Below are 12,040 nucleotides of genomic sequence, written 5' to 3'. Positions count from 1 at the left end.
CCTAGTTAAAATAAATACAAAGTTGCCTGTAAAATAAAAATAAGCCCTAAGCTAGCTACAATGTAACTATTAGTTATATTGTAGCTAGCTTAGGGTTTATTTTATAGGTAAGTATTTAGTTTTAAATAGGAATAATTTATTTCATGATAGGAATATTTAGATTAATTTAAATTATATTTAAGTTAGGGGGGGTTAGGGTTAGACTTAGGTTTAGGGGTTAATAATTTAATGTAGGTGGCGGATGTGTAGGGGGGGTCAGATTAGGGGTTAATACATTTAATATAGGTGGCAGCGGGGTCCATGAGCGGCGGTGTAGGGGTTAAACATTTTATTTAGTTGCGGCGGGGTCCGGGAACGGCGGTTTAGGGGTTAATAAGTATAATGTAGGTGGCGGCAGTGTAGGGGGGGCAGATTAGGGGTGTTTAGACTCGGGGTACATGTTAGGGTGTTAGGTGTATACATTTCCCATAGGAAACAATGGGATATCGGGCAGCAGCGAACATGAACTTTCGCTGCTGTCAGACTCCCATTGATTCCTATGGCACCCGCCGCCTCCAGGGCGGCGGATTGAAAACCAGGTACGCTGGGCCGGTATAGTGCCGAGCGTACCTGCTAGTTTTTTGATAAATAGAAAAAGTAGTCAGATAGTGCCGAACTTGCGTCCGGAACATCTGTAGTGACGTAACCATCGATCTGTGTCCGGCGGATCGTATGTTACGTCACTAAATTCTACTTTTGCCGGTCTGTAGGGTTTGATAACTACGGCGAATCAGGCTCGCCACAAATACGCTGCGGAATTCCAGCGTATTTGCATTTGACAGCTTGATAAATAGAGGCCATAGAATACAGCAGGATATTGTAAAGCAGCAAATGTAACTTTCTGCATATGAAGCACAAACTACATTTTTAAACAAATGGCTAGATTACGAGTTTTTCGTTTTGAGCTGTGCGGTGCTAACGAGCAGTTTTCTCTCCCCGCTCACTTACATGCAGCACTGCTATTACAGAGTTTTACAAACCCGGCATTAAAAGACAAGAAGTGAGCGTTGAGCTAAATTTTGCTCCTTACCGCACACCAATACCAGCGCTGCTTAAGTCAGCGGTGAGCTGGTCATACATGCTCGTGCACGATTTCCCCATAGGAACCAACGGGCAGAGCCGGCTGAGAAAAACACCTGCCAAAAAGCAGCGTAAAACTCAGTAACGCAGTCCAATTAATTCCTATGGGGAAATAAAAGTTATGTCTACACCTAACACCCTAACATGAACCCCGAGTCTAAACACCCCTAATCTTACACTTATTGACCCCTAATCTGCCGCCCCCGACATCGCCGACACCTACATTATATTTATTAACCCCTAATCTGCCGCTCCGGACACCGCCGCCAACTACATTATATTTATGAACCCCTAATCTGCTGCCTCCAACATCGCCGCCACTTACATTATATTAATTAACCCCTAAGATGCCGTCCCCAATGTCGCTGCAACCTACCTACATTTATTAACCCCTAATCTGCTGCCCCCAACGTCGCTGCCACTATAATAAACATATTAACCCCTAAACCGCCACACTCCCACCTCGCAAACATTAGTTAAATATTATTAACCCCTAATCTGCCATCCCTAACATCGCCGCCACCTACCTACACTTATTAACCCCTAATCTGCCACCCCCAACGTCGCCACCACTATACTAAATGTATTAACCCCTAAACCTAAGTCTAACCCTAACCCTAACACCCCCTAACTTAAATATAATTAAAATAAATCTAACTAAAAATTCCTATCATTAACTAAATCCTATTTAAAACTAAATACTTACCTGTAAAATAAACCCTAAGCTAGCTACAATATAACTAATAGTTACAATATACAGTAGCTATCTTAGGGTTTATTTTTATTTTACAGGCAAGTTTGTATTTATTTTAACTAGGTAGAACAGTTATTAAATAGTTATTAACTATTTAATAACTACCTAGCTAAAATAAATACAAAAGTACCTGTAAAATAAAACCTAACCTAAGTTACAATAACATCTAACACTACACTATAATTAAATAAATTAACTAAATTAACAACAATTAAAAAAATTAAATTAGCTAAAGTACAAAAAAAACAAAATACTAAATTACAGAAAATAATAAACTAATTACACCTCATCTAATAGCCCTATCAAAATAAAAAAAGCCCCCCCAAAATAAAAAAAACCCTAGCCTAAACAAAACTACCAATAGCCCTTAAAAGGGCCTTTTGCGGGGCATTGCCCCAAAGTAATCAGCTCTTTTACCTGTAAAAAAAAATACAAACAACCCCCCCAACAGTAAAACCCACCACCCACACAACCAAACCCCCAAATAAAATACTATCTAAAAAAAAACTAAGCTCCCCATTGCCCTGAAAAGGGCATTTGGATGGGCATTGCCCTTAAAAGGGCAGTTAGCTCTTTTGCAGGCCCAACCCCTAACATAAAAATAAAACCCACCCAATACACCCTTAAAAAAACCTAACACTAACCCACTGAAGATCGACTTACAGTTCTGAAGACCGGACATCCATCCTCAAGGAAGCGGCAGAAGTCTTCATCCAACCGGGTTGAAGTTCTCTACGAAGCCGGGAGAAGTCTTCATCCAAGCCGGGTGAAGGGGTCCTCCAGACGGGCAGAAGTCTTCATCCAGATGGCATCTTCTATCTTCATTAATTCAGACACGGAGCGGGTCCATCTTCAAGACATCCGAAGCGGAGCATCCTCTTCATCCGACGACTACCGACGAATGAAGGTTCCTTTAAGTGACGTCATCCAAGATGGCGTCCCTTAGATTCCGATTGGCTGATAGAATTCTATCAGCCAATCGGAAATTAAGGTAGAAAACAGCCAATAGAATGCAAGCTCAATCCTATTGGCTGATTGGATTTTTTTTTTACCTTAATCAGAATCTAAGGGACACCATCTTGGATGACGTTACTTAAAGGAACCTTCATTCGTCGGATAGTCGTTGGATGAAGAGGATTCTCCGCGTTGGATGTCTTGAAGATGGACCCGCTCCGCGTCGGATGGATGAAGATAGAAGATGCCGTCTAGATGAAGACTTCTGCCCGTCTGGAGGACCACTTCGCCCGGCTTGGATGAAGACTTCTCCCGGCTTCATTGAGGACTTCGGCCCGGTTGGATGAAGACTTCTGCCGCTTCCTTGAGGATGGATGTCCGGTCTTCAGAACTGTAAGTCGATCTTCAGGGGGTTAGTGTTAGGATTTTTTAAGGGTGTATTGGGTGGGTTTTATTTTTAGGTTAGGGTTTGGGCCGCAAAAGAGCTAACTGCCCTTTTAAGGGCAATGCCAATCCAAATGCCCTTTTCAGGGCAATGGGGAGCTTGGGTTTTTTTTAGATAGTATTTTATTTGGGGGGTTGGTTGTGTGGGTGGTGGGTTTTACTGTTGGGGGGGTTGTTTGTATTTTTTTTTACAGGTAAAAGAGCTGATTACTTTGGGGCAATGCCCCGCAAAAGGCCCTTTTAAGGGCTATTGGTAGTTTAGTTTTGGCTTGGTTTTTTTTTTATTTTGGGGGGCTTTTTTATTTTGATAGGGCTATTAGATTAGGTGTAATTAGTTTAAATATCTTGTAATTTGTTTATTATTTTCTGTAATTTAGTGTAATTGAATTTATTTAATTGTTGTTAATTTAATTAATTTATTTAATTATAGTGTAGTGTTAGTTGTTATTGTAACTTAGGTTAGGTTTTATTTTACAGGTACTTTTGTATTTATTTTAGCTAGGTAGTTATTAAATAGTTAATAACTATTTAATAACTATTGTACCTAGTTAAAATAAATACAAACTTGCCTGTAAAATAAAAATAAACTCTAAGCTAGTTACAATGTAACTATTAGTTATATTGTAGCTAGCTTAGGGTTTATTTTATAGGTAAGTATTTAGTTTTAAATAGGAATAATTTAGTTAATGATAGGAATTTTTAGTTAGATTTATTTTAATTATGTTTAAGTTAGGGGGTGTTAGGGTTAGACTTAGGTTTAGGGGTTAATACATTTAGTATAGTGGCTGTGACGTTGGGGACGGCAGATTAGGGGTTAATAAGTGTAGGTAGGTGGCAGCGATGTTAGGGACGGCAGATTAGAGGTTAATAATATTTAACTAATGTTTGTGAGGCGGGAGTGCGGCGGTTTAGGGGTTAATATGTTTATTATAGTGGCGGCGACGTTGGGGGCAGCAGATTAGGGGTTAATAAGTGTAGGTAGGTTGCAGCGACATATTAGGGGTTAATAAATATAATGTAGGTGTCGGCGATTTTGGGGGCAGCAGATTAGGGGTTCAGAAATATAATGTAGGTGGCAGCGGTGTCCGGAGCGGCAGATTAGGGGTTAAAAATGTAATTTTAGTGTTTGCGATGCGGGAGGGCCTCGGTTTAGGGGTTAATAGGTAGTTTATGGGTGTTAGTGTACTTTTTAGCACTTTAGTTATGAGTTTTATGTTACGGCGTTGTACCATAAAACTCTTAACTACTGACTTTAGAATGCGTTAGGACTCTTGACAGGGTAGAGTGTACCGCTCACTTTTTGGCCTCCCAGGACAGACTCGTAATACCGGCGCTATGGAAGTCCCATAGAAAAAAGACTTTACGAAGTTTACGTAAGTCGATTTGCGGTAAGGCCAAAGAAGTGTGCGGTGACCCTAAACCTGCAAGACTTGTAATAGCAGCGGGCATAAAAAAGCAGCGTTAGGACCTGTTAACTCTGCTTTTTTACTCTAACGCACAACTCATAATCTAGCCGTATGTTTACATTTAAAAAAGTAACATTCAACTCTAGTATATTAGCTTTATAAGTTTTACTATATATTTTTTGCTTTCCTGTACTATATTTAACGGGTATGTTTACAATACATGGTAATATAGTGTAACACTGTGGCCTTGACTCTCTAAACCCCACTGGGTCGTAAGAGCTAGCGTTTCACTGACGTACAGGGCTGTCACTAACTTCTTCAAGAAAAAAGGCTAAAGCTGGAAGTCTATGTAAGCTGATTTCAAATGAGACCATTTTACATAACATACATTACAAAACAAAACTACAGTTAAAATCATATTTTACATAACATACATTACAAAACAAAACTGCAGTTAAAATCATATTTTAAATGCACTGCTATACACAAAATATAAACTAGGAAGTCTAAAGGGAATAAATATGTAGGGGCCGATTTATCAAGGGCGAATGGCCCCTGATGCCCCTGTTTCCGCACAAGCCTGCAGACTTGCTGGAAACAGCAGTTATGAAGCAGCGGTCTTAAGACCGCTGCTCCTTAAATGGTCCGCTGCCTCTGAGGCTGCGATCTGCAATCCACCCGATCCTTTACGATCGGGCTGATTGACACCCCCACAAGAACTACTCGTGCAATGATAAATATGCTGTGCGGATCATGTCGGACAGACCGATAATAAATCGCCCCCCCCCCCAGTATTCCTTGCCAAAAACAGGATACCTCAACATCAGTTGGTGGTACAGTGAAAGGAGAACTGCACCCAGAAAAGAAAATAACAGAAAAAATAAAGGGTTATGCGTTTTGGCCTGTACAAGCCAAAACTCTGGAAAAATATCATGGAGAGCATGCCAACATTTAAATAATTGGATTTTACTACAATCCTATGGTAAAATCGGATTGGTCGCTTACTTATGTAAACTTTGGCATGCTTTCCGTGATATTTTTCCAGAGTTTTGGCTTGAATAGACCTGTGTACTGGTCGAAATGCTAAGCTCTTTATCTTTTCCTTCGTTTTTTGTTATTTTCTTCTTTGGGTGCAGTTCTCCTTTTGAGGTACCCCCCAAATGATGCAGAGGTATCCTGTTATGAGCCAGGTATACCAGGGGTGCAGCGTTTTGGGAGAAAGTGATTCTTTTTTGTTCTGTTAAACTTTTGCGATAATAGCCAATTTTTAAAAAATCATAATTTTAAATAAGGTATATAGAAAAGAGCTATTGTGCACTGTAAACCCCCCATTTAAGTCTGTGCTGGATTTAAAGTTTGACTGCAAAAATTAGATACAAAAATATACTGGAGGAGCGAAGTCTTTGGACTGTCTAAGATGTTAATGAGAAATTTAGCAAGACTACTGAAGCTAGTTCGCCACAGATGGGGTCAAGTCGAGGACAAGACCACCACTTATGAAGAAAATCACCTCTTTCCAAACAACCTCCACAGAGTTTAAGGGGTATTTGAATGCATAATAGCAAGCAATAAAAGTTAATATCAGTTTGCAGGATATAACAGGAGATTGTGCACACAAAACGTATTCCACGTCTTGTAATACAAACTCAATGAGCACTCTAGTACAGCTTTATGCTATCCATTGAATGTATAGGACATGCTATATGTGTATCAGGCGTGTGAAAATGCTTTTGCTAAACATTTTAACCAACCATTTGTAATGCACAATTGAGTTTTATTGATTGAGCAGGGTCAAGCGCAAAATAGCGAGTGTTATTATTTTACTGCATTTGTTTGTTTCTCACATTGAGAAAGATAGGGAACAATCCATAGGGCTTGATGATCTAATGCTCTTTACTCTGGTGAGATTATATTTTTAGCTTGAGAGCTGTTTATCTAGCCATGCAGAGTTCTGGATATGAATGATAGACATACACATTACAATATAATGAGAAATCACACAAGATTTTGTGTGATTTCTCATTAATGCTGGGGAGTTTTTGATCATTGGGCCCTGAGTGAGATACAGAGCATTCACTGCAAAATGTTCCTTACTAGATTGCAATAAGGGCTCTTATGTTTCTATTAAGGCCAGCTTTACAAAAACAAAGAAAAAAAACAGGGCAGGTGCTACCACGAAGGACCAAAAGCAGGAGCAGAATATATCTTCTCCAGTTCTCTAAGGTCTCTCTAGTCATTCCACTGTCTCCAGATTGTGTACCCAAAAAAATGGATAGGAGTGTGAGCTAAAGTGAATTGACTACATAGACTAACATAGAAACTAGTGATATCAGTAACAGTAGAAGATGGAGATGATGGAAAAGCTGATAATGGATCTATCAAGGAAACATTCCCCTGACCATAGGTGTGGGCTGCATGGGGTGAGGGATTCATCAACAATTTTAAGTATATTAAGTTTATTTAAATAATTAAAGAAAAATGCCACAATAACTAACAATCTTACAAACATTTTGTGCATAATGTAAGACAGTATGACAGTGACTTCCAGTTTATATCTACTTGCATTTTATCATTATCATAAAGATTGTTTTTACTTCATCTGCATAGTGACGTTTTTGATGCACAATGTTTGTGATGCAGTTTGATGGCTGACGGGAAAACAGCACATGTAATTTATTTAGGGGATATTGCCAGATCTACATTTGATGTTTGCACTGAGATTACAAGACTTGCATGAAACAAGCCATTTGTTCCTATAAATTCCCACTAATAGGATCCAGTTGCACTGCCTGGTCATTGTTAGATAATCTACAACAGAAATTTGAGAAGTGTGTCCTGATGGTATAAGGTGTGGAAGACTTTGGTGGCGTTAACAGGTTATTGGTAGTGTGGTGCAGACTGTCTCCCAATACAATTAAAGGCGTTAGCAATGGTCACGTGATCACGGACCACAGCAGTTGTTTCCCAGTGGTGTAACGGTTGTAGTTACTGTTGACCCCCAACAGTGGATTAACAACTGCAGAAGATTCATACAGACACCTGTATTTACGTATTTACTTTTAACAACTGTTCACTGGAGAACTTCAGCTGCTCTTATTGATTGCCAGAGTTAGCAAATCTCCTGAGACAGACACATTGATTTATAAGAACTCAAGAATGGCACTCGAAGATGGGAACAACCACCAATTGTTTTGCTATCTTATATTTTTTTAGCTTGCAAGTTGGACTTGGGCTACAGCTGACTGTGACGGATTTATTGTTTTTGTTAAATACTAACAGCATTGGGCATTGTTCTACTATTAGTTTATTTATATACAAACACAAAGCTGTAAATTCAACAAAATCTGTTGACTAAACAAATATCTCACTGAAAAAAACTTGTAGCAACTTCGCCACTCTAAAATGTTGGAATTCAAAGATATTTGTAACTGTCTATCATCAGTCGTGATTTGTAAGCTCATTTCCACTGAAATCAGTGAAGCCACTTCTATCTTCCGACTGTCACATAGAACAACTTCTTTTGAATTTGATTGGATCACATTCCAGTTGTAAATATAACAACTGCTAGTTACAACAATTCCCATTAAAGTCTATAAAACTAAACCTTAAGCTATATCGTTGACACTGAAAATCTCCTTTAACAGTCATAAATGAATGCAGAACTTCTCTACAGAACCACTGAATCCTACCCCAAAACCATAAGCTGCTCTGTTTCTTGTATATCACTTTATAAATATTGTCTTTGGGAAGTAAATCAGGCTAATAGCAACATTGTCGTTCCATGAAACAGACAGATAGGACACAAGAGGATGAGTCCACTTACCATATAAACCAAAGCAAAAGTGTTGTACATCTAAAGTGAGGTGTGAAAAGGTCTCGGATTTTACCACGATCCTCCTTAAGAAATAAAAAAAAATCCTTACAGTTAATACGATCTTCATTAGCGCAGCTTTAACATTCTGATATTTAGGCAAGGATGAAGTTGTTAAGATAATAAAATGGCAACAATAAGTCAACAATTTCACATATATACAACTCAAGCATCCTGAGACCCCTTATTTTAGGTGTCTAGAGAGTTTACCACCCAATCCCTTAATCCGTTTTACACTTAATTTAGAGACCTACTAGTATGAAAGTGTTGGAAGACTGAAACAAATGCATTCCTGGTATACAAATGCAAACATTCAGGCATGAGTGTTACAATAAAAAGTGATTTCCCCCCTGTAATACTTGAATATATTTTTTTCTTATAAAATAAGGCAATGAAAGAATTTGTATGCGTGAAAATAATATTAAGGGTAATCACTAATGTATCTGGGATCAGATATGACAAACAATATTTTGAAGTCAATACAGCTTAAAGGGTTCTTAACTTTTCCCTTGTCTTATTCTCATGCATAGTAAATACTGAATCACCGGAATTAATAATAAAGTATAATGAAAAAAATGAGAACATGCAAACACACAGTCAAATGTATATATACGCTGCTAATAAATATAATAATCATAGAAAAGTTCATAAAAATAGCCAGAACCTCTTGGGGAGCATTCCTAAAGATAATTCTCTCTCTTTTTTTCTCTACATGAGTTGCAATCTTTACTCTTTTTGAACGATAAATAAAAAATTAAGGTGTGTTAAAGTGAATGTAAATTTTGATGCTAAAGTGCCCGGTTTTTAAAAATTTGAATAAAAACAGGGGCACTTTAATTCATCAAAATTTACATTTCACTCCTGTTGTGACAAAACAACTTACCTTTTAATCTTGACAGCAGCTTCAGCTTCCTCCACCCGTCGCAAAGCCTCTTCCTGGGTCTAAAATGAGGAATCCGGCTTCCTCCAATCACGGCATTGAATCAGACACTGATTCCCCCGGGGGGGGGGGGAGCTGTGATTGGAGGATGACCTATCCATCATTTCTGACATCAGAAATGGCTTGCAATGACCGGAGGAAGCTGGAGTTGCTGTCAAGTTTAAAAGGTAAGTTTTTTTTCACAACACAAGTGAAATGTAAATTTCGATGAATTAAAGTGCCCCTGTTTTTAATCGAATTTAAAAAACGGGCACTTTCGCATCAAAATTTACATTCACTTTATTTTTGAAAGTCATTACCTATGTTTTGTTGGCCAGGGCACATGTGATGCTAAAATTACTTTCTTTCTTCTTTCTTGGATTATTGAAACAACATTTGTATACATGTATTAAGTTTTGTTATTGGACTTTATGTGCTTATGGGATTCATTTTTAGGTTCACTTTATTTTAAAAACTCAATAAAAAAATTAATAAATCCCAAACGTTTCCATCATATCTTAACCCCACACTTAACAAAATTATTTAACTAACTAGACAATGATGGCTCCCTGCCGCATATCCTCCTAGAGACCTACATATCCCCAAACCAGGCAAGCCCACAACAGAACCAGGTAATTACCGCCCCCAATATCCCTCCTAAATGGAGATATAAAGATCTATGCCAAGCAGGACCTCCTAAGGACTCCTACCCCTTTTGAACAATGCTGTCTATCCACCATTAAACCCAAAGGCTCCCTCTCACTGGCTAAAACTATTCTGCAGTCCTCTCAATCCGTCCCCCTTCCTTCATATACTGCATAATGGCATCGCAAACTCCATTCATCTTTCAACACTAAGCGCTGGCAGCAAATCTTCTCTAACACTCGTAAGTCCTCCATGTCACCAAACTTATTGAACTAAACTACAAAATCCTTTTACGTTGGTATGTAACCCCCATGAGATTAAAAAACATCTACCCCAACCTTTTGTCTATGTGCTGTAGAGGATGCAACGCGCAAGGCAACATGTTACACGTGGTGGCCTTGCAGCAAAATTATCCCCTTTTTGGAATGCCATCAAACAAACCTTCCAGACTCTGTTAGGACCAGACTTTACACTAACTCCTGCTATAGTCCTCTTCAATGAACACCAACCATTAACATGCAAAATCAAATCCACTTTACTGAGAATAGGTTTAAACAGCGCAAAATCCTGTATAGCCCTATTCTGGAAATCGCCCCAACTATCAACATTAGATCAATGGCTGCAGAAAACAGAAGAATTATTACTCCTTGAAGAGTATGGCTACTATAGAAGAAATAAAGTCACATTGTTTGCAGACATTACATTTTATTGGGAGACCTTCAATCGTCCTCCCTAAATAGAGCTTATTGGCCATCATCTACATTACAGGCACAAATTTCTTGTCCACCCAGATCCGTCTCTCACCCCCTACCTTACCCTCACTTTGACACAACAACTCCCCTCTTGCCCCTCTCCAACCCCCCTTTCTTCCAACTTTATTAGGTCACCACACTTCAATCTCACATACCCATCATCTGCGACTCACTACTGCTCATTCCTTCCTTTCTCTAACATTTTATCCTCTCCTTTTCCACTCTAACTCTTCAGGGCTTAATGTTCTCCTAAGCCCGCACTTGGGTTTATAATTTTAGTTAACAAATAATTTGCAATCAGTACTAATGGCTACATTGTTTGGACTCTATTAGTCGTTATTGCCCCACTACCTCTTTGGCTCCACTATTTTCTCCAGTGAACACATCACTGTTCAGAAATCAGCGGCAACAGGAATCAAAGATCACTAACTCAACTGCATAGCTAATGACTGTTAACATCTTAATTGCCTCTTGATTGCCTGCCTTTCCTTGTTTTCCATATTATTCCAAACCAAGCCATCCTGGTATACTGCAGTCTTATTTGATGCACCAGATCTATGTATGCAACAATTTTGTCAATAAAAATTAAGTTTAAAAAAAAAAAAAAAGTTTAAAAAAAATTAATAAATCCCAAAAAGTGAACAAAAATAATAACAGAAAGAGGAAAAACAAATAATATCTTCTATTCATCCAAAATAGTTTTTAGAACCAAAAGGTAAAACTACTTGTTTCTTCATAGACTAAAACTATAGAATGATACAGAAGATTAAGCGGTAGATTTATCGGATGTCGAGCGGACATGATTCGCTGTTGCGAATCATGTCCGCCCGACATCGCTAAATGCCGACAGCATATGCTGTCGGCATTTATCATTGCACAATCATTTCTGGTGAAATGCTTGTACAATGCCGCCCTATGCACATTCGCGGCCAACCGGACGCTAGCAGGGGGTGTCAACCATCCCGATCGGAAGTCAGTGCCTTCTTAACTTCTTCTTAACTGAAACCTCAGGCATAGAAAGCAGCATCTGCTGCTTGATAAATCTACCCCTATAAATCAAATGCAGCTTAATCAAAAAAGACTATGGCCTAGTTTCCATTGCTCTTGAAAACAGTGTAAACTGTTGCTAACAAGTATCTCAATTAAAGTCTAGGGGCCTGATGATCAAAAACTTGT

At 38.7% G+C, this 12,040-nt stretch overlaps 1 protein-coding gene across 1 annotated transcript in view; it reads right to left on the bottom strand.

Moving 5' to 3' along the window:
* Window positions 1-12,040, bottom strand: part of SVOP (SV2 related protein) — a 149,403-nt gene that overhangs the window by 60,507 nt on the left and 76,856 nt on the right. Inside the window, exon 10 of the mRNA XM_053702135.1 lies at window positions 8,501-8,574. Within this exon, the coding sequence (XP_053558110.1) occupies window positions 8,501-8,574 (74 nt within the window). The remainder of the gene's footprint in view (window positions 1-8,500; window positions 8,575-12,040) is intronic.

This window comes from Bombina bombina, chromosome 2 (genome assembly GCF_027579735.1).
Source record: "Bombina bombina isolate aBomBom1 chromosome 2, aBomBom1.pri, whole genome shotgun sequence".
NCBI lineage: Eukaryota > Metazoa > Chordata > Amphibia > Anura > Bombinatoridae > Bombina > Bombina bombina.
Note: the sequence above shows the minus strand (reverse complement) of the source record. Positions and strands in the feature narration are given on the sequence as shown.